At 34.1% G+C, this 24826-nt stretch overlaps 1 protein-coding gene across 6 annotated transcripts in view; it reads right to left on the reverse strand.

The window, feature by feature from the left end:
• The window catches only part of ANKRD17 (ankyrin repeat domain 17), a 159026-nt gene that overhangs the window by 52502 nt on the left and 81698 nt on the right, over positions 1-24826 (reverse strand). For 3 of the 6 annotated variants that reach the window (XM_081150787.1, XM_081150789.1, XM_081150790.1), the window contains exons 6-16: positions 24581-24814; positions 21874-21968; positions 19773-20010; positions 17996-18187; positions 17527-17636; positions 14791-14878; positions 13509-13636; positions 13122-13265; positions 12620-12722; positions 10435-11187; positions 6088-6236 (exon numbers count right to left, since the gene is read on the reverse strand). In XM_081150787.1, the coding sequence (XP_081006913.1) occupies positions 6088-6236; positions 10435-11187; positions 12620-12722; positions 13122-13265; positions 13509-13636; positions 14791-14878; positions 17527-17636; positions 17996-18187; positions 19773-20010; positions 21874-21968; positions 24581-24814 (2234 nt within the window). The remainder of the gene's footprint in view (positions 1-6087; positions 6237-10434; positions 11188-12619; positions 12723-13121; positions 13266-13508; positions 13637-14790; positions 14879-17526; positions 17637-17995; positions 18188-19772; positions 20011-21873; positions 21969-24580; positions 24815-24826) is intronic. The other 3 variants (XM_081150791.1, XM_081150792.1, XM_081150788.1) reach the window with 2 other exon arrangements.

Consider the following 24826-nt stretch of genomic DNA (forward strand, 5'->3'; position numbering starts at 1 on the left):
ACATGCATGAGGCCAAGAAAGAGCACCAGAAGGGATCAGGCTGAACAATACCCACAGCTTACACAGGGCCAGGAATAGTTTGGTTCCCACCAGCCAGGGTAGAAAGACTTCAAAACACAAAGGATGTTAAGTAAAATCCTCAGTGGTGAGACCATATTAGCTGTTCTGGACCCAGTTTAAAAAGCTGAAAAATCAAAGCCTTGAACTGAAAAAATCGTTTCCACATAACTTAACTGCATTCAAGAACAAAACCCCAAATTCTTAAAGGAACAGAAAAACATATACATAATATACAGAGTATTTGGAAAGAAAGACTATAATAACTGAGACTCGACACTGTTTTATACACAATTTATTTCTGAGTTCTGTTAGTGACAGTAACCAATAATGGATTCACCAGTCACCATACTCTACCATAGTTTGATTGCTTATTTAGGGAACTATCAAAGTCCTCATACTTTTAGTACTCTAAACTTGTGTGATACAAAAAAGGTAACTACTGGCAACATGTGTAGTGTGACTGAGGAACTAAATTTTAAATTTTAAATATAAATTTTAAAACTGATACTTTACTTGGTTATTGGAAAGCTTATTTATTTATTTTTTCCATTGCTTTTCAGAGACAGTGGAAGGGAGGGAGAGAGGGAGAGAGAGAAACATCAATGTGAGAGAGAGAGACATCGATTGGTTGCCTCCCACACGAGCCCCAACTAGGGCCGAGGATTGAGCCTGCAACCGAGGTACATGCCATTGACCAAAATCAAACCCGAGACCCTTCAGTCTGAGGACCAACGCTCTAACCACTGATCCAAACCGGCTAGGGCTGGAAAGCTTTTTAGTATGCCTAGAGCAATGTGAGTATATGAATCTACTTTTTCAATTTAATAAAAATCTACTTAATCAAACCTAAGCGCTAATCAAGTATTTCCAATGAAGTCCAAGTTGAGATATTTTCTAAACAGGGTGGTAAAACATCCTGATTTGCTCAGGACTGAGTTATTTGAACACTTTAAGCTGTAAGTGTAACGTACACACCAAACTTTTAAGACTTTAGTATGAAATAAAAAAGTAAAATAACTCAGCAATTTTTTTGCATTGATTACATATTTAAACAATATTATGGATATATTGAGTTAAGCAAAATACATTCTTAAAATTCATTCCACCTACTTCCTTTTCAAAATGTGGCTACCAGAAAAATTTAAATTACACATGTGTCTTACATTATTTTCCTACTGCATAGTGCTGTTCTAAGCCATCTTACCTTATTTTTACAAATGCACCTCTAGTACAGTACCTAATACCAATCTTTCTTATGTTAATATTAGTTAATGTGTCTGTCACCCTCAGAGGACTATAAATTCCTGGAAGGTAATAAACATGTCTTATTGATGTTTGTACTTTCCATCTATAACTGATGCTTTGTTAAAAAATAAACCAAACTCCATTACAAAAAAAAATGAACAAGAGACAAAACGCAAAATTAATAAAGATTCAAGAAATAAGAAAAGCCTACTAGTCAGTGATGAAGAGGGAGACCGCAAAGCTGCTCTGCAGAAGAGGCTGGCAGAGAGCAGAGCTACTGACTGCAGAGATCAGGGATGGCCACAAGGGAGAGATGCACCAACTACAACAATGGAGAAGGACATGAATACTTAAATGAGTGACAGCTCTGATTGTGTTAGTATTTGATCTTCATTTCAGGTTTATAAGGAAGAAATTATTATGTCTGATTTCAAAGAAAAGGAGACAAAGGCTCAGAGAAGCAACCTTCCAATGGTCACACAAAATTCTGCTTTTCCATTACATCACAAAGTAGCCCTAAGGCACAGCTAAGGTCAATGTAACATTAAGCCTACCTGTCTTATGCGCTCTCTCAGTTAGTGTATAGACAAATAATAGGAGTCAACTTTATAAAGTTTATGAGGTTTCTAAAAATCTTCTCGGGGTTAAAGAGTAACAGAAAAGTAATGCCAATCTTTAGAGAATAAAGAGAGAATATTTGAAAAAGACAAGAACGAAAAATTTCAGTGGATTAGTGAAATATTGTTTTTTAAAATCACATTATAAAACATTTCAACTGACATTAAGCACCTTTTATATTAAAGTACTTTGCTAAGTATTCTAGGGTTGACCCTGCTCACTAGGAACTTACCGATTACTGTACAGGGCAAACATAGACTCAAACTATGAGAGAAATATAAACAAATGTATTATGAGAATTGAAGAAACAGTATATTTAAAACTGAGAAGGAAAGGGTGGTCAAATTCCTCGGGGAACTTAAGAGTGGGTAACTTCATTGTATTTCTGCATTAAGGAGAAATAGCAACTAACATTTTATGGCAATCCTTTAAAGATAAGAATTTTTTTTTTTTTTTTAGAATAGTTTAGAGAAGGGAAGGGGGAGAGAGAGAACGAGAGAGAGAGAAACACTGATGTGAGAGCGCAACATCCATAAGCTGCCTCCTGCATGCCTACTACCAGGAGTGAGCTTGCAACCCCAGCATGTGCCCTTGACCAGGAATCGAACAACCTCCTGGTGAATGGGAGGATGCCAACCAACTGAGCCAGCCAGGACAAGAATGAAAGAATTTTGAAATGAGGTTTTCACCCTCCCTACCCCAAATAGAGACCTACCCCATTCCAGAAAGATAAAGATTAGAACTATGCTGTCAAAAGTTATAGTAAAACCACCCAAAATAGAGACCTAACCCATCCCAGAATGATCAAGATTAGAGCTATGCTGTCAAGTTATAGTAAAACAGTCCCAAATAATTCCTTCAAATTATCGTTTATTAATGTATCCTAAAATAAATTTTAATTAATGTGGTATTAATCTTAAGTTTTGAAAATATTCAGGCCTGATTCAATAAAACCACTACATGAGAGGTGAAAAGCGTGTGGTAAACACTTCACACCGAAGGTGATTTCTAGTTATATAACCTAAGATTTGAGGAACCTTACAAAGAATGTAAACTCTTATCTAAAGCATTCTTCAGTGTCCAGAAATGAAACATGATTCCTGCTAATTCTTGTTAAAAATATTAGTTCTTGAGAATCATAATCATTTAAAGGAGTTTAGGGTGTGACCATTTTAAGAATCATTAGCATTTTAAAAAGGAGACTTATACTGAGGATTGAAAAAATTAACATTGCTTTTGTTCTTCCATAAATTAAGATTTGATGTAAATATGCGGTATGGCCAAGGGAACATCTAAAAAGATGCAAAGATGAAGAAAACATGATCTTTTGCCACCTAGGTGGTGGACTCATTTTCTATAATCTAATTTACCAGGTAAATGTAATTTGAATGTAATTCAAATTCAGTGTTTGCACCTAAAATAAAAATTGAAAAAACAGGTAGCAAAGACAGTAGTTAAAAGCATAGACTCTAGAGCTTGAGTGCTGGGGTTGTTTGAAATCTGGCTCTACCATAAATTAGCTGTTGGGCAAGGTAGTTAATATCTTCTAAGTCTCACTTTTCTCACATGTAAAATATGAATAATAACAGTATCTACTTTATGGGATTGTTATAAAGATTAGATTAAAAATTATAAAGTGTTTAAAATGCACATGTCAGGGCTTATTAAATAAAGGATCCAATTATTATATTAGAGAATGTTTAATCTTTCAAAACAGGAAATAAGTCGGTACTGTTTTTATCATAACACTTGTCTATTATGGCACAGTACCTTCACACATAAGTCAAAATATCCAGTAAGTAAAATCTCGAGGAATTTTTATTTTAGGATTTAGAAAAAATTTCAGACAAATTGAGTACAAAAGAATATTTTTATCACAAGTACCTGCTTGATAGCATAAAAACTAGTAAATTAAACACAAAAGTAACATTAAAAATTAAGGAAAAAACGGTGAACAATTATTTTTGAATATTTATTTTGTGTTATGTTTTCCAAAAAAGAAACTTTCTAATGTCTAAGTAAGCAATTATGGTATGTTCCATGAAAAGTAGTGTTAACTCATGTTAGGCTAACCCAAAGGAAAAACCTCCATGTAGAGACGTAAAGAAGGACCAGATTTTTAAGGAACCATAGTCAAATCTTTTTACATAAGCATGTCTACTATTTAAAATGTAAGTAACTTTTTTAAATTAAAAAAGCCATTTTAAAAGTATTTTTGTGTAACTTCTCAGAGATTAATTTATAATACAGTGGTGATTGGTTGAGTGGTACAGTCAGGTAAAATTTCACTATCACTACAATAATTTCAAATTCAATAAAATGATCATCCATGGAGGAACTTTTGTTGTGGCTGTTTTACTGAAAAGCATTTTTAAAAAGAAATCCTTTTACATTTTAGTTAAGTTTTTACTTTTGATTATATATTAATTCTTGATCCCACAAAAACTAGAAAATATACTTCTGGTTAAAAACAGCCTCAAGAGCAAAAAAGATTGAAGGAAAATAATACAAATTCAATATCAAGTTCCATCCAATTCTATAACGCTATCAATATTAAAAGTAAGTCATTATAGTTATCAAGTAAATGCCTCATATTTTTATATTTACTTAATTAAAAAAAAAAAGCAAGCAAGAATGTATTGACCGCAGCAAAAATATATTTAGGGCAGTGAAACAAGGAAGGGCATAGAAGCAGCAACAGGACAGCCTAGGCTGGGCTGCTTTGGCTCACTGGAAAGTCAGAGAGAGGGAAGGGGGCCTTGGAGACAGGTTCAGGGGGTTAGCCCTGGAAAAGAGCTGCCACTGACCATTGCTCCCCTGGTTCCAAGTCTCATGGGGTCCCTTAGAGGTTAGGGGGTTGTACCTCTGGGTGAAGGAGAGGGGGGAGGAAATGGAAGGGGTGTGTTCCCTGGAGGGAGAGCTCTAGTGCCTCATATTTTTAAAGAAGTCTGTACAGTGTTTTTTAAGAGGTTGACTTTGAAGTCAAACTGACCTAAGTTTGAACCCCAGCCCCACCACTTTTTAGCTAAGTAAAGTGATTATAAGCAAAATGGATAATCTCTTAGTTGAGGTTTCTTCACCAGAGCAATGGGTATTTAAGAGTAGCTACCTCATATATGTGGTCTGAAGACTAGGTAACTCCTTAAAAACAGTCCCTGACAATTTAAAGTGTTAATAAATTTAAAAAAATTAGAACATATAAAATAAACAATATTTGGGAAGCAAGGAAGAACAGAAATGAAATTCCTTTTTCACAGTATTACCAAGAAACATTTTAATGACAGGCTATTATTTTAAATAGGTTAAGAAGAGTACATGTTCTTAATGGTCCAATAACACACACTCTTCCTGAAATTCAAGTTTATAAAGAAGTGATCATTTAAGGTTTTATAATGCACAACCCCCCCACACACACTGTCAAAATACAAAACTAAATACACTATAAATTTCTCAGTCCTAAAGAAGGCCATATATCCTTACCTTGTCCAACTGTCTTCTAAGCCAGGTCTTGGCATTTCATTAGGAAAAACACAATCTATCCTCTCCTCTCTAATCTCACTTTGCCTTGAGATTTCATAGTAAACTATCTTTTTTAAGAACTGGGTTTTTCGTTACTTTTTTTACTTAACAGTGTTTAACAGACAAACACACAGACTCACTACATGTCAGTCAGCAAGATCACAATTTTCAAAGATGACATAAATGCTATTGAGTATATATGACATATAAATGAAACAATCTTTTTTTTAAACTATTTTTTATTTCTCCCCCAACACCATTTATCCTCTCAGTGTCCTCCTCCACTTCTGCCCACCCCCCTCTGTACCCACCATCATCACACTCAATCTTTTCTTTAAATCCATTAGGAATTTTAAAGCATATCTTTTAAGAGTGGAAGAAAATACACGCAAATCTTAAATAAGTTATTTTTTCTATATCCTCTTCTAAACTACATTAAAAAAAAAGATTATTTGATGACCTTAGAAATTAGACCATCACACAATTATTAGCAATAATTAATATCTGGTATTTTATTTTTTTAAATGTAGATTCTAATATATTTTTAATTGTGGCTCAAGCCTCTGCCCAGAGACAAAGCAGTCTAGGATGATTTAAATCCATGACTGTTTTGATGGTGATGTAATTCTACCATCTGAAGCTTACCTGTGCATCAATATCAATGGCAGGGTAGATAGGAAGCATGCCTGAAGGAGAGACGATGGGACTTGGAGTTGGAGTCTGAGGTTGGGAAATGGAAGCAGCGATACTGTGGGTAGGAGTGTTTGACATTGCAGATGCTCTTCCACTGACTGCTGTTGGACAAAATAACTGCACTTAATAAGGATAAAACATTGTTAGGTAACAGTAAGAAATAATTATTAGAAAATATTTTAAAACTTCTTAAATTACAAAACGTCTACAGGTAGACTGCCATAGCACTAGTAATTCATCCTGGTTATTTCTGACTTTGGACAACAGTACAAAATTATAATGTATACTGAGAGTAACCCATTTTCTAATTAACAATTCATCTGAAAAACAAATTCCCCTCTTATGGTACATAATCATAAAACCTTAATTCAAAATAACCCTGAAAACAAAAATATTTTTACGAATTGAAATTAAATATAAAGGCAAATGAGTAAGTTGTCCACTCTATCTTCTTAATCAGAAAAGGAATAAAAGGTAAAACAGTCATATTCAGGAGGAGAAAAATATGATCTTTACCTGCCAATTCCACACCTTATATTCTAATAACTAATATTACTGTTGGGGAGAACCTTGCTATCCAATCATTGAAAAATATCTCTCACTATTTAACTGCAGACAGGGGGATAATTATATTCTGAATTACAGTCCTCAGTATGACAGCACAGTCAAATATAAAAATTTGATCCTCACGAAGAAGTACAGTTTCTTATATGCAGAAGCATTCTGAGGAGGGTAAAATGTCCACCAGTCAATCCAGCAATCACACTGATACATGAGGACAAAGTTAAAAGACTAGGGAAGAAGTAAATATATGCACACAAACATCCTTCAAATACAGATTATGGTTAGTTCTTCTAAGTATAATTTTACCATGATATTTTCACCAAAATATGCAAATTGAGAAGGAGCTAATTTAATTAGGTCAGTACTCAATGTGGGAGAACTCCAAAGGTGATGGCAGTTGAGGGTTCTTTATTCCTGCATCGACTCACTTCTGGAGTCTATGTGAACACCAATCCTTTTTTCCCCTATTAAAAATGCTATAGCACTAAAGTCTGGGCATTAATCTTTGAATGGTCAATAGCAGTGTAGATGTATGTTACCAACGTAGTTATCAACTACATCAGACAAAAAACAACCATGATTCACAACTGGATCTGAAACCAGGCAAAAGTGGTTATAATCCTGCCAAGAACAAAACTAAATTTGATCTTATTATAACAATTATATAAACATGATTGTCAACTGAGAAATCTATTTTACATAAAATCCTTAGTTCAGGCACAAACATACACTATACATTATAGCAACACATATTCTATGATTACACATTTTTTTTAAGTCCACTTAAAAGCCAAAGGAAAAACAAAGAAGGGAACAAAACAAAACAAAACAAATCAAAACACAAAACACTATTTGAAGCCTTATGGAATCAGATCAATAGAAACGGGCTTATTATACTAGTATATCTAATTGATCATCTAATGACCTTTATTTTTACTCCATACTGATAGGTTGTATGTTACTTTAAAAAAACTCATAATTTAAATGTACATATTCTCTCTATGTATTTCAAAAATGCAAAATTTATGACTTTTAATATAGATGCCAGAGTCTCCTTTAATTGGACTGACTTTCCCAAATGAAAATGCTAAATACAAAAATGAGCTTAAACAAAATGACCACCAATCTGTCCAAAGAACTGATTTTTATTTCACGACACTAAAGAAAAAAATTTAAGCTTTACTGTTAAATGACTAAAATACAATTTACATTTCAACTGGAATAAGTTCTTTTAAAGAACATAATAAAATTAGCTTTCTTATTTTTGGTGAAATTAGTTATTCTTATCACTTCATCTAAAAGGAAACAGGAAAAATCAATTCCCTCATTTCCTTTCCTTTCCTTAATGGATGCCTGTCACTCATCCATTCTCTATAGTTAAAAGTAATAATTATAAATATGTAGGTATGTGAAGAAACTGGTACAGATCTTTACATGTGGGACTTCATTTGGGTTAGATTTTGAGAGGGAGAACCAGATGCTCAGAAAAGTTTTAATATCAGGTAAGAAAAGAGGCTGGAACCTGATGAGAGCACGGCAAAGGCAAGGTACTAAGACGGGTTAAACAGAGAACTGGTTTTGTTTTGGGAAGTACATAGAACAGGGAATACAGATTTTGGCCAGCCAGGTCCTAGAGAAAATGATACTGAACCATGTAAGAGCAGTCTAATAAGTGGGAAATAAGAGAAAAAACAGTGTTTTATGCTGAAGGAGGGAAGGACTACTGAGTCTAATGAGGTTGTAAAATATTAAGAAACCCAAAGAAACAAACTGGTCATTAGTCAACTCAAAGAACAAGTATTACCACAGAACTTTAAAGAAAGGTTGCAGAAGTCAGTGCATGAGTATATATGCATGTGCACAGGGATAGGTTTCATGTAGGTAGCTGGATTTTTAAAATCCTGTTCTTCCTTCTGGCCATCTTTCCTATCCCTATGTTAATGAACATAATAAAGAGGTAAAGTATTTTCAAAATATGACAAATATTTGTCATATATCCTGAAAAGTTATGTGTTCTAAAAAAATTTTTTTATATTAAAACACCTGGAATACATGGCAGAATTTACTGGTTTTGCTTGGTAAATGAATCAACAGAAAAACAAACCTCTGATAATTCTGATTAGCACAAACACTGTACAACTAACTGACAAATCACTGTTGATAACTATGCCCAAGAACATCAGGTAAATTCTGATAGCATATCAAAAAAATATTAAATATTCATTAGTATGGAATGTCCATTCTTCATTTAATTGGATAACACTTTATACATATGTTGGTAGATCAAATGACATAATAGAACACCATTATGATCTAGATTAATGGTCATTACCAAATTTGGAATTTTGGGCTACTGTGTTCCAATTTTCATAAGATATCTAATTCTTTTAAATTGCATTCCCAATTATTACAACCAGCTAATGGTGATTAGTAGTAATTTTCAAATCTATAGAAAAATTTTATACTTATCAATGAGAATCTTTATAGTTCTTATTAATAATTAACAGCATCCCCCCCCAAGGTAGTTATTGTTCCCTGTAAGATTAGCAGAGACTTTCATTCCATGTATAACTATTAAGGTGAATTAAAAGAGGACTGGGAAACTTTAGAGCAATTTGTAAGTATAGAAAATCTGTCTCATTAGCTGGTTTCGTAGTTTCTGAATGTTAGCTAAATATGTCAACACTATACAATTTAGTTTATTCTTTTAAAAGGTGAACATTAAATTACATAAAATCTCATAATATGTAATGTTACTGAAGATAATTTCAAAATTAGAAAAATTCAATTGTCTTTTAAAGTACAGATCAAAGAGTGAAAAGGGGGGAGAAAACTAACTCTTTGTTTTTTTCCCTTTCTTTCTTCAAATTTTCTTTTTCATTAGCTTTTTTTAATGAAGAAAATGATCCTTCTCAGTATAGCATTCTCATTGCTTATAATACTGTAAAATGTCACTGCACTACTACTTTGTTACAGAATTTATGGAAAAATAAGTACCAAGAAGTAAAACCATTAAAATCACCTTCTAAATATTTCTTCTTACCAATGAAACTAGTTATAATGAAATAAAACTTCTCTGACTACACATTTAAAAAGATATTTATGATACTGTGAGGGGACCATACCTTCCCATAATACAATTAGAAAGAGACTACACATTAACATTCACAGGGGATAAAATCACTGACATACAGTATAAGCAAAGCCTATTTGGTTTGGTACTTTATTATTGTTGTAAAGGTGTTTAAAAATTTTTTTAAAAATATCCATCAGGTTTGAAGTCTGATCCATTAGGATATAAAGTATTTCTGTTTACAAATAAGCTTCCTGATGTCCTACTAAGTTTTGCACGTCAACTTCTACCAATTTCCCATTTATTGGTGTGAATACAGAAGCAAAAAAGACAAAATTCAATCTTAGTATCCTGAACTTAAAGGGAAAAACAAAAGCCAAAACCAAAAATCAAACATTAACCCCACTACTGAAAAACCTAGATTCCCAGCCTACTTAGCTAAGCCAGAAAGTTTCAGTCACTTGTTTTGAACGAGCTAATCTTTAATTTGACCTGAATCCATCTGAGAACTTCTGAGATTGAACTAATATTTCTAAAGATATACATGGGTCAAGAGTCCAAAAATAGTTCTCAAGTTGGGCAATGGCAAAAAATTGTGGCACACTATTACTAGCCTTAAGCAAATCATATTTTGATACCTGCTCATAACAATATAAACCCACCTGCCATGATGTCATCCAGCGTGTCATTGAGGGTCTGAGCAGGGCTGGCTACCATTAACCCTTGTTGTGTTTCTGTCAGAATTCCTTGCCCCAGCCCTGCCAACTGTGCTTGGCCCAGTACTGGCTGTCCAACTATCACTCCTTGCAGTTCTGTAAGATTTGCGATGGACCCTGGAGGCAAGGGACCTGCCGCCAGAGGCAAAGCTTGAGGCATGGCCAGAGGCTGGATTGGTGCAAAACCCATCTGAGCAGCAGTCTGCTGGGGTTCATCTTTAAGCAAAACAGGATCCACCTGCTGTAATCGTGCATAGTCTCCTTCAGAAAGCTGTTCTCCAACCCCATGAGGAGTTAGTAGTCCCAGATGTTGGCAAGATTGTTGCTGCTGCTGCTGCAGTTGAATTCTTTGAGCTTTAACCTCTAGATACTGCTTTTTTAGCTGCTGTTGAGTTTTCAGTTGTAACTCTCGTTCTACTTTCTGTAGTTCCTCCAAAATCTTTTGTTTCTTCTGAATTTGTTCCTCCCTTGTTTTGTTCAGCTCCTCGATCTTCTCCTTAGTAAGTTGATCAGCATGAGCCAGTTCCAAGGACTGCAGCTGTGCATTCTTTTCTATGGCTTCTTTTATCCTCTGTTCCAGTTCTGTTAACTTTCCCTGAGCCTCTTCTACAATGCTCTCTGGAGACTGATTGGTGATGTAACCCTGTACATCCTGGCTGTTTGCTGGCAAATGGCTGCTGGACTTTTGTTTAGAAGCAGCTGTGTGAAAAAGAAACCCCCTCAGAAGTGCACATGAATGGCATCCTCATTACAGAGTTACTGTTGGGAGGTTTAGTGCCAACAGTTATGCACCAAGTTATCATAGGAATAGAAGATGAAAATGCACTATTAAGGAGTTAAAAGCAAATTCACCTTCTTTATCATAAACATAAAATGTATGTATTTTATGTGCATAGAGTCATCTTTGGGAAACTAATTTCAGAATTTTAAAAATATCACATGGCTAAAATTAGACAATAGAGGAATGCAGGTTTGTGATATCTAAGAGGTACAATTAAAGTAAAATCTAAGGCTATGTGTAATCTGGTCTTGATGTAAAAATTTATCAAAAGAATAAAAAAGTGCTAAACTATTAAGATGTAGGGAAAACTTAGACCTCTAAGTCAAGGTTTTTCCACATTTAATAGTCTGCCTTTTAAACACACACACACACAAAGAGTACCCAAACCACTGAGAAGTGCCAAGAAATTAAAATCCATCTAAAATATGTCTTTGTTGGGGCCTACCATCTTCAAGACTGATAAAGGCAAGATATAAATTCACATATTCACACAGCTACCTGGCCAGCAGAGAACTGGGATTCAGTTTCCCTGGAAGAAAAGATGTTGGACTACACCATCCACTGTATCTTCCGATAGCCAGGTGAAAAAACAGGTCTGGCTACAGGTACAGCAATCAGTTGTTTGCTATACCAACTGAAAAAGGTGCCAACGCTCTGGAGTGGTAGTAGTGATTGGAAAGAACTGGTGAAAATACTTAATATTCTTGTTGGTAAAATAATATAGGTAGCCAAAAACCAAAAAAATTAAAACCACACTGGTTCTTCAGGTAAAAGTTTCAAAAAGAAAAACTGATTAAAACTGGTAGCTGTAATGTTTTGGGACATAACTTATGAACATGCATGGTGTAACATCCACAAGTCAAATATGGACCTCCAGAATTCTAGAGAAACAAGCATATCTGAAATAACTTTGAATTAGTGGTTAAGATATCCCAGATATAAAATATATATTACACCAGTTACTATAAAATAAATTTAATCTAATTTGTAAATTTTATGTTTCATATCACTACAGAAATTTAATTTACAAAAAAATATTATCCAACTATACCCAGACTAACATTTTAACATGAATAGAAATGACCAGTTAGAGGAAATCATGGATAATCAGAATTGCATCAAAGATGAACATCTGAATTTTTCTTGCTAATACTTCTAATTCTAGCACAAATGAGTGCTATTAACTATTTTCTCTCTCAATAACATGTTTTTTTCATTGGTAAAAATTTTTTTTAACTATGCCAATAAAATTTAATTTTTGTGGAAAAATTTGAAATGGCTAGGTTTTTGTAATCTTATCATTTTTACCTGGACAGCACGTTAGAAACAGTCCTTAGAAGTATAACTAACCTTTATTCCTGATGGGAAGTGTAGTAGCAACATTGGCAGGTGGCTTATCAGGCTCCTGAGGTGGGACAACCATGGGCAGTGCTTGAACTGGTACACGAGGAGCCTAAGATGAAGGAAAGAAATTGTATTTCTGCTTTTCTTATATAATCCATTACACTACATAATATGCTTTAAATGAACAATAAGTTACAAAGACTCAATATTTTTAATATGGCATTACCTTCAGATAGTAACATATTTACTTAAAATATGCTAGTACCCAATTATTTCCCATGATATTTTTTTATGAACTTTGAATTCAAATGGTTATTCTGGGCACATGAGAGCAAATTCCTATCAATCTAGAATCTGAATATTATACCAGATATTCAGTAACCACGTCAAGTACATCTACAAAGAAAACTACTTATTACAACAAAAAATAATCTATTATAAACTGAAACACTGAGCAAAAGGGGAATAAAGAAGATATAATATAAAATGCTTTCAGTTTCAATCTTACCCTATTTAAATCGTGGGATGGGGGAGTTAACTGAGTGACATCTGGTGGAGGGGCTGAAAGCAAGTTATTAGGATAGTCCAAAAGATAGCAAACAACACTTGTATGGCCACCTTTTGCTGCTTCTATCAACATAGTCGAGCCATCCTAGAAGAGTGGATATGGAAGAGAAAAACACATTTTTAACAATTTAATTTACAGAACCACTTAAGGAAGATAAAGCCGACAGGCCCAGACATATTAAAATCATAGGTTTAGTAAAGAGCACCTACCTCTAATAAAAGAGAAAATGTACACAGTTAGAATGCCATTATAAATGGAACTTTTAGATATTTTCTAGTATTCAAGAATAAGGAATTCACAGTGCTACCCGAAACATGAGTTACATACTTTTAAACGATGAGTAGGATCTGCCCCATGAGCCAAAAGTAGTTCCACTACGGCCAGATGACCCCCTGCACAAGCCAGGGATAATACAGTATGGTCATTATTAGCTGTAGTTCTATTCACATTCGCTCCTGAAACAGACAAGGCACAGAAAATCACATTACTAGAGTGTAATTTCTTAAATTATGGTAAATTTCAAAATCATAAAGTAGAGAGAACAGTATAACAAAGCCCCACATAGCCATTACCCAGCTTCAATGATTATAAACAAGCACCAATCCCATTTCACATATACCCACATAAATTCACTTCTGCCATTCTGAATTATTCTAAAACAAATCCCAAACATGATATAGTTTCATCTATAAATACTTCAGTATGTGACAGTAAAAGGTTATAAAAGAACATACCATTAACATAATCACTGTTTTAACAAAGTACTTTATGAAATTTTATTTACATTTTAAGTTATTCAAGTAGAAAAGTGGACTAAAAACCAAGGAATATAAACCACACTGCCCTCCAAGGGCTAAATATGTAGCAAATGAACATGGAATATAAAGTAATAGTATCATCTTTTTTAATGGGAATATCTGAGAATGAAAACAGGTATTCATCTCAGATTTGGAGCACTGTGCTAAGCAATGTGGAAAATGAAAATAAAATAGCAGGAAGAAACTGAAATCAGATCCATTAAAATTAACTAAAGAACAGACGGTATGGTGTGTACGTAAATAATTCCATTCTTGAAAATACTACGGTATAAACAAACATCACAAGTGTTCAAATAATTTAATTGTAAGATATTTCTGATTTATTGTCTTTATGTATAAACAATTACAAACTGTACATTTCTTGAGTATTTTTGGTAAGAAGGAAAAGGCATAAATTGCCTTTTAAATTATATTTGTCTTTCTATATAGAGTCTTTCTCTTTATCCAAGTTAATCAGTGGCATAAACATAAAAATCCAGGTTTCAAGATCTATTATTATGTGAACAGAACAAACTTTAAGTTATCTAAACCTTCAAAGTTTTATATAGAGTTTTTCTTTATAAAAGTGTTTCTTGACAAAGGTGGTACTCAGTATGACAATTCTTCATAGTTTGGAACTATTCTATGTATTGCAGGATGTTTATCAAATACCCACTCACAAAATCTCAGCACTCAATACTGAACAAATGTCCTTTATTCCTCAATCTTTAAATACCTGAGTGCTGGGGATAGACACATTTGAATAAAAAACAAAACAAAACAAAAAACCCAACTATTTTAAACAAACCTACCTTTACTAATTAAGAACTGAACAGTACAAACATGACCAGCTCTTGCAGCTTTCATTAAAGGAGTTCTTCCACCTTCAGATTCATGCTCCTGTTTAAAAAACACAGACTTAATTGATATTTAATTGCTAGTGAACAATTATTCTTTCTGGTGAAAATCAAAAGGAAAACAATTGGACTAATTTCTGAATCTAAATGTATTAAACATCACTTTGAAGGAAATTAAGGAATACATCTTTCAATTTAAGAAATCTAAATTCAGAAACATGAACTATGGAAATAATTTAAGAACTGAAGATATATTCAAGTGATTGTGATGCCCTCATTTAAATCCATCTGGGTAATTTTTCCTTCTCTTTCAGGATTGTGAAACCTGAACAGTGAATGGCACCCTAACATAGCCCTCTGGAAATGATCAACATTATTAGCAATAATCTCATCTACTCCAACTGACTTTTGTTTCGTAAGTTTGTATACTATCTGTATGAATTTCTGTAAGCCCATCTCTCTCTCTCTATGACCTCCCATTATCTATATTTTACCTTATGTAAAAACAAAAAGGCTAGTGATAACTGAACTCTAAAGCCACTGATTACAAGATAGTACTAGAGATTTCTAATCTCAAAAGGATGGAGAATCTACTGCATTCTTGTGATTGCTGGGTAACTGAGAACACTACTGAAAAAGCTTTCAGATCTTAGAATATACAGGTTTGAGAAAAAATACCTTTTACAAAGTATTGTATGTATGTATTTTTAACACTCACAATTGATGAACACTTTTGATTTTTCACTTACGCCATATATTAGGCGATTCGAAATACCAATTAACGAACCAATATTACATTGAGGCATGTTTCATAGCCACTGATGTAAACACTGAAAATATAGTTCTTAAACTGAGGAAGCTCAAATTCTAATAAGAAAATAACACACACACAACTAATTAGAATATAATGTGTTGTAACTGTTTCAAGTGTTGTACCAACACATGCAGAGCTGAAAGAGATCACAGTAATAGTCTAAAACAACCCTATCCTTTCATAAATGAGGAAAGAGAAGTTAAATCAAGTTTACAAAACCAATTTATAGAGGAGCCTGTTTCTGTCTATTTGTGAATTTCTGTCACAAACTATGAACTTCAGGAAAACTCACTTATTTGTTAATCTCAGTCCCAAGAACATGAGTGCTTATATTTTAACTAAAATTAAAACCATCCTGTCACGTCTCACTCCTTCCCTCTCACAGGCTAAACTGGAAGACTAGTTATTTTCCTCACGCACATCTGCTTTATGCTTCCCTATTCCTCAAGCTATACCCATCCTATACTACTTCCAATTAGAGTTTCTTTTTCACAGCATTGCCATATCTACCTTTCTAAATTTTACCCAGCCCAAAATATAATCTCAGATGACATCTTTACCTCTTCTGACTTTGTTTATTCTGTAATATCCTATGATCCTCTTTATAGTCTTCCTTATAATGACCTTAGTATTTCATCCTTCTTGCTAAATTAAAAGTTATTTAAGTGAATACCCTAAGAATCCTGAAACACTAATCAGAAAGAATATATGCACCCCTATGTTCACAGCAGCGCAGTTTACAATAGCTAAGATCTGGAAACAGCCCAAGGGCCCATCAGTAGATGAGTGGATAAAAAAGCTGTGGGACATTCACACCATGGAATACTACGCAGCTGTAAAGAAGAGGGATCTTGTACCCTCTGGGACAGTATGGATGGACCTGGAGAGCATTATGCTAAGTGAAATAAGCCAGGGAAAGACAAATATCACATGATCTCATTTATCTGTGGAATCTAAAGAACATAACAAACTGATGAACAGAATAGATTCAGTGACATAGAAGCATGGATCAGACTGACAAATCTCAGAGGGAAGGCGGGGAGAGATTAACCAAAGAATTTATATGCATATATGCATAACCCATGGACACAGATAGTAGTGTGAAGGCCGGGGGAAGGGGGAATGCGTAAGATAGAAGGGGTCAAGGGGGAAAAAAGGGGACATCTGTAATACTTTCAACAATAAAAACTTTTTTTTTTAAAGTTATTTAAGGGAAAATATTATTTATTAAATACTCATCTTTTAAATTTCTTTTATTTAATAGTGCTTTGAACAGTGTAAGAACAATTTGTTTCCTAAGTTCAGTGAAATACCTCTAAGCCATATTTGCTTTGATATACCAAATCAGAAAAGCTTCTAAAACTAGCTAAGTGTCAGAGAGAAAATAATTTTGTATTAACATATCTAACAAAAAGTCTCTCCCCCCTTTTTTCTGTGGGGAACGAGGAGTAGTACATTCAATAGTCCTGCTAACAAGGAAAATACTAAGGGATACAAAACAGTGTAGAAAAGAAAAATGTGACTAAATGAGATAATAACGGTAAAAAGGCTAACATAAAATTAGAAATGAAGAAATATCTTTCGTCTATATTTACCATAGTTTTAAATTAATTTGTTGTATTAGTTTTATTGACTTTTTAAAATATATCTTTATTGATTTCAGAGAGAGGAAAGGAGAGGGAGAGAGAGAGATAGAAACATCAATGATATGAGAGTAATTGATCGGCTGCCTAGCTCCGCAACCCGGGCATATGCCCTGACCGGGAATCGAACACCGATTGCCTGGATCCTAGGTCGACGCTCAATCGCTGAGCCACGCCCAGCCAAGCTATTGGATTAGTTTTAAATATTTGGATTTCAAAAGTGACATAGCTTACCAGATCTGCTCCTGCCTGAAGTAATACATCTGCTACATCAGTATGACCATTTTCACAGGCATATGTTAGTGCTGTATCCCCTGTTGCTGTTGTTGCATGCACATTAGCTCCTGTAACAGTATTAAACAATACACAGACTTGATAAAACAGTCGTAAGACACAAATGATGGACACAGAAATTTTTTCCAGATAAGCCATATCTCCTCAAATTAGACAAAATATCCTTATCCATTTCTAGAAATAGAGAATATTGTCAGCATCTTTAAAAGCAAAAAAAGAAGGAAAAAAGAAATAGATCACTGCTTGAAATTTAAGCTGCAAATACCTCAAACAGCAATAAGGTTAGAATACGCACAAATCTTATCACATCACCTTTTCACATTCAGTATGACATAACATCAGAAAAATTATTTGCATTACATTTTTACTTAAATAATGTAAAAAAACTCCCAAATACAAAAATGCCTACCTGCTGCTAATAAGTATTTAACTAACTCCAAATGACCCTCTTGAGCAGCTTCCATTAAAGGCGTAGAACACCCAAGTTCTATATCAGCTCCTGCCTTAATCAGAAAGTCTGCCACTTCCAGAAAGCCTCCACAGCAAGCCAGAGTCAAGGCAGTTTCTTGAGTTTCTTCTGTCTGTGCATTGATATTTGCTCCTAAATTAATTAATTAAAGAAAGTCTTTAACTTATTCCAGAGATAAGCAAAACATGATTATTTCCTAATGTACTATACTTCAAAAATGAACATTTACATTATTTTACTAAATAATAAAGTGCTTCTCTCCTACTCTGAGCAGTTAAAAATAAACTCAAAACCATATCTACTAGTCCATATTTGATGTACATAGCTAAAGTACTAAGATTTATTCAGCCGGAAGGTACAAATCAGGTGATAAAAGAGCTTAGAAAAATAAACTACATTCCCTCCTTATATGATTCAAAAATAATGTGATAAAGAATGATGATGGTAACAATAGCTAATGTTTAATATGCTAGTACTATTTCCCAGGCAATACTGAAAGCATTCTACATATTAGTAGCTCCATTTTACACCTAAGAAAATTGAGATTAATTAACTTGCCCAAGGTCACAACATTATCATCATCACTATTACCACCATTACCACAGCTAACACTTAACAGGTACTGTACGATAAACAGTATTCTAAAACCATATATACACACATACGTGTGTGTATGTATATATATTCTCACAAAAACCCTAAAGATGACAAAATTAAGGCACAGAAGGTTAGAAACTTGCCTTAAGCTAACAAAACTGATAAGCAGTGGAGTTGTGATTCAAACCTAAGATGTCTGCTCAAACTGTGCTTTTAAAATTCTAGTCAATATTACCTCTCAATAAAAAGGTTTTAATAAAATGTGCCATTCAATTTGTCCAAACAAAAACTTTACTATTAAAACGGATATAAAAATTAAACTACGAATAGGGATAGAGATGGGAGAGTACTTCTAAACTTAAGGTATCTTAATACAGTAAAGTAACTCTTTCATTTTTCCCAAAAGAGAAGTCCATGTGTACTGGGCTCTTTGACAGCTTCTTATATGTGCATTCTTGCATTCTCATTAAGTTAATCCTTATGGCAGTATTTCTCATACTATGTTTCATGAAACAGTAGATATATGAAATAATAATAGGTTTCCTACCCCAAGAGAAATTCTCTTATAATAGCTTGAGAAGTTTTGAATCTCACATATGCTCCTACATAACCTACAACCTTACCCCACCTCCAATTTTGTGTTGTTTATTACTTTTTTAAATCCTCACCTGAGGATAAGTTTTTATTGATTTGAGAGAGAAAGGAAGGGAGGAGAAAGACAGAAACATCCATGTGAGAGAGAAACACTGATTGGCTACCTCCTGGATAGGGATCGAACCTGAAACCAGGGTATGTGCCCTGACCAGGAATTAACCCAAGACCTTCTGGTGTAGAGGTCGACGCTCGAACAGTCATACCAACCAGGGCCAGTTCTCTCTGTTTTTAAATATGCAGCACATGATGGCTCTGAAAGCTCTGTATCAAAGGAGTCTATTTGATTTTGTTTAGCACAGTATGGAAGCCATTTTCAAAGCAAATATTTTATCATTAGTTTTTGTGACAACTCTCATTATGAATCTATTAGAAAGATGAAATACTGAATTTAATTTTATAAAATGATCACCTTACATTTTACACATTAATGCTTTAGTCAGTTTAGGGTCTTGATTGGAATGGTTACCTTGGCCCAGAAGTAACGCCACCATTTCTTCATGTCCTTCACGTGCTGCTTCCATCAAAGGTGTATAACCTTCATCATTGACCTCTTCCAGGCTAGCTCCTCTTTCAATAAGTAAGGCCGCGAGTTCCACGTGCCCACCACATGCAGCCAAAGTCAATGGTGACTCAAATGAATCAGCAGGCATGTTCACTTGGGCACCACTGTCAAGAAGTAACCTAGCCACTTCAACATGGCCATCCTAATTACAATGCAATTACAAAATTAAATTAGCACCATTAAAAAAATCTTCAAAAATACAAAGATTTCTCAACTATCCAAATGAAGTTCACTGACCTCCCATTCAAATACTAATAAATCTACACTTAACAGTTGAGTAAGCAAGTATTAAGACCTATCTATATTTCTTCAGTACAGAGTAGAAAATAGAGACTGAGGATATAAAACATGGAGAAAAATGATGCCTTCAATCAAAAAGTTTATTAACCACCACGGGAAAAAAACACTAAGTACATGAAACGAGACTACTATAAGATAACATCAACAATGCATGGTATAAACTTAAATGCTAAAAGGATAAAAGTGAGAAAGCGTAAGTTAGATTTTTTATAGAAACCTTAAGAATAAGCAAACTTTTGATTAGGTAGAAAAAAGAAATATGCAATACTATTATGACTAGGAGAATTGTGCATGTGTTAGGGGAAGGGGAACACAATATGCACATGGTACTTACTTTTTTGTTCAACATTCAAATGCCAAGGAAAATTGAAAGAAGTTCTCTCTTACTATCATCTGTTCCTTTCACCACAGCTTTCCTAACTATTAGCAACTCCAAGGCTCCTTTTTCCTTTTTTTCCCCTTTGATATACTTTTACCTTCTATATATTACCTCACAAGCATTTCATCTTCCTTTTAATATGTCACGCTCATTTTTGCCTCTAGGTTTATATGATACCACTTTAATATCTTATTACTAAGGTTACTCTGGTGTTCCTCCATCTCAGTATTTTCTCCCTCCATAGTCAAGTCCTACATTGCCTGGCCCCTACTATTATCTTTTCCCTACTTATAACACTTGCAGTGCATACTGGTTAGATTTATAGAACATTCCATTATAATTTCTTAATCTACCTATGGGTTGATTTTCTAGTGGGGATGGCAGACGTTTTAAGTTCCTTATAATGAAGATATCATTGATGTATTTTTACACACATCTCATTCAATCCTCACAACAAACCCAGAGAAGGATATTATTCCTCATCTTAAAAGATGGGGAACTCAAAACCTCTGGAGAAAACCTATGTTTACTTAAAAGAATAATTTACTAAAGCAAACACTGGCATGGCAATAAAAACAAAAACAAAGATAACTCAAGTCTTAAATGGCTACCTAGTATTTTTTAAATTAGTAATTAAAAATTAACATCCTTTTAATAATCATTCTCTGAAGGGAAGTTGAGACCAGAAACTTCAAATTCATTTGAGGCCTTTATCTATCTTTGGCATGTTTTTCTCATGAATCTACCTATAATGTTACTCTGATCCATTTTTGTGCCACAAATCATAGACAGATACAGAAGTTTAAGAGTACTATTATTACCCACCTCCACATACAAACTCTAAAACAGTGTTCTTACAAAAGGAACTCAGGGCTCAGAAAAACCATGACAGAGACGGAATTATGTAACACAAATAATAGTCTAATTTCAAATTTTTCATAAATAAAATTATTGGTTTGATAAGCATGTTATGTTTAGTAATATGTGCATACTCTGGGAATTATAGTCTCCTTTTTAATACCCTTGGATCAATCTTTTTAAAAGTCACTTTTTGCACCAACTACATAAAACCAGTATAGTGATGTGAGATTAAGAAAATGAACATAATGCTGTCAAGCTTCAGAAAGCAACTTCTAACAGAAGTCAATGTTGTATAACTGGCTCTGAAAACTATTAATAATTCAAGATAGCTGAGGTTCTGCTCCATAATAAGTCTACAATAAACAGAATTTTTGAGCCAAAGAAAAAGACACTCAATGCACACTATATAAAATACATATTTTTATATGTAATATAAATATATTTCATGTATTTCACCAATCTTACCATGCAAGCCTCCATTAGAGCAGTGTGCATTTCATCTGTTTTATGCTCTTGATCTGCCCCTGCTTCCAAAAGAAATCGCACCATCTCTAGGTGTCCTAAACCAAAAGCGCATTAATATTACTTAAAAAACTCATTCTAAAAAAAGTAAGACAAATTATAATATTTTAACAAGTTTTATTTAAATTATAGCAATACATTTTTAAGTATAATACAAAAGTCAGCTACAAGCTACCCTCAACTGCTGAATACAATTTATACATAATCTCTGTTGTTCTACTCTTTACCCTATTGCTCTACCATTGTTGCTACTAGAATCCTTGCTATGGGTGATCAAAGATACCACTAAAATCCAACACCCAGAATATGTAAGTTGAGAACTGTATATATAAAAATATTCTTGAAACGCCACCACTTAGTTAATATTTATTCATGTATTTAGATATAAGCATACCTATGCATATACATATACCCACACACGTACACATATTTATGCCGTCTCAAATAAACCATATGCTTCAGTTCAGATAAAAATACTTTATGAGTAGTCATAAAGATAAATTTTAGAAAGGACTTCAGATATAATAAAGAGAAAAATTAATAATTTCCCCCCAAAATTATTGGAATGAGCTGCAATTTTCAATCAATTGGGACTAGAGAGCAGTGGATGGTAGAATCACAGATAAAGTCAAAACAAAAATAACTTTGGTAAGTGCAGCATCTGCCATATCTTGTTTTTGCTACCTTTTTTCTGTCATTTTCCCCTCCCAAAGATCCACATCAATGTTCAGCCTCAGCCTGAGTTCCATCCCTTCCCCATCTCCTCTTTGTCAACCTATGGCCTAGAAACAGAGGAAAGGGAGCAGGTCCTCGGATCCACAGAAGCACTAGAGATGCTCTCCAATAGCTCAGTTCTATTTCCAGCTTCTAATTAAAGCCTGCAAGCCCCAACTTCAGATGCCCCTTTTGGAAAACAGGGTGGGGCTACAAGCAAAGGAGAGAGGAAAGAGGAGCTTTATATAGCCCATCTCAATGCTCTTCTGGCTGGCTGGGACTCAGTAGTAAAACACAGCCAGGTTCAAGAAGTATTTGTGAAAAGGGCAGAAAGCTACCCAACCAGTCTGCTTAATTCTACCCCCAGAAGACTGGCCTCTGCCTGATTATCCAACAGAACAGGGGAACTAATGGAACTCAGCTGTGCTTCCTAATCACCCTGTATCTGAAAATCTGTTAACACTAGATAATCAAAAACACTTCAGATAGACCATATTTTCACATTTAAATTTTAGTCACTTATGTATATATGGATATTTTATCCATATCTTTAAGAAAATTATTATGAAATAACTCACACAACCTTGGGCACTCTAAAATAGAATGAAACAACACCAGGGCCAGGACTAGGGTGAGGCAACAAAGTCCTGGGTACAAAATTTGAGGTGTTCACTTGCAACCTTGCATAAGCGAAGAATTAGCCACTGAGAGTGTCTCCTTAAATTTTATACTCGCCCTGCAAGAGCTTTTTCTTGATGTTTCGATGTCAAGAATTCATCACTTATTTTATGACACAAACATGGCACAGCTGCAGATGATATGAAACACTGAACTGAATGGCTATGTAGACATAAAATTGAATGAAATTTGCTTTTTTTAAAAGCTCCTCAGTTTATAGCCATTTACCTGTCATATAGGTGAAGTTTAAAAAATATCAGCCTCTGTGGCTTTTTACAATGTAGAATCTAGAGTATCTGCTAGCTGAAGACCAAAGCATCTTTTCAGACAATTGTCTTGCCTTCCCAAAAAAGAGTACTTTTCTGTTTTATCAGTATTTTCAAGTTGATTTACATTACTTAAAAATATTATGTACCCCCTGCCCAGCTGGGTGTGGCTCAATACCCAGTCAATCACCATTGGATACCAGATACCAGGACAGGGCACATGCCCAGGTTGCGGCTGGAACCCCAGGTGGGGGCGTGCAGGAGGCAGCTGATCAATGACAACTCTCTCATCATTGATATTTCAACTCCCTCCCTCTCCCTTCCTCTCTCTGAATCAATAAAGTTATATATTTTTTAAAAAGCAGCAGTAGCCTGATGCTAGCTTGTCAGCTACCTGCTTCCTTCTGTTAAAAAAAAGAAAAAAAATTATGTAGCCCCTTTGTACAGCTATATATGGGCAGACATTCTCAATTTCAACCAGCTCTTATTTCGAACTTTACTAAATGTGCTGGTAATACTCTAACATTGTTCTTTTGAATTCAAACTCCCTCCATACCACTTTTCATTTTTCTTCTCACATTTCCTTTTTCTTCAATTTTTATCTTTTCTTCTTAGTATCATAAGCAATACGTTATGCACCTTCTTGTTAGATCATTCTGGCTACTTTTATTGTGTTTTCTTTTAAACTTACAGGCTGAGTACTTCTATATTCAGTAGGATTCTTTTTTTTTCAACCAGAGGAACTATTCTAAGGTACAACACCATTTAAAAATGTACATTAAAGTTAAAATAACTTTCTGATAAAGTAACTGGATCAATAGTCATTTTTCACTGACAATATTTATAATACTGAGTTTACATTTTAAAAGTTTACATATTTGACTCTTACTTCAAAAGTTAAATACATACTATATACTATTACTTTTTAATTAAAAAACAAACTGTCATTTCATGTTTAAAACTTTGTTTTAAAAAAATATTTTATACTGTACCTTTATAACAAGCTAATGTAAGGGCACTCTCTTTAAATTCATTGGAATGCGTATTAATGCCAGCCCCATTTTCTAGCAGCAATCTGGCTACTTCCACATGTCCAGCACTTCCAGCTTCCATAAGAGGAGTATGGCCATTTTCATTATGGTCCTCAATACTAGCACCGGATTCCAAAAGCACCTTTACAACATCTACATAGCCTCCAGCACAAGCATATGTAAGTGCTGTATTGCCTATTTTAGCAA

This window comes from Miniopterus schreibersii (assembly GCF_964146895.1).
Source record: "Miniopterus schreibersii genome assembly, chromosome: 1".
Lineage (NCBI taxonomy): Eukaryota > Metazoa > Chordata > Mammalia > Chiroptera > Miniopteridae > Miniopterus > Miniopterus schreibersii.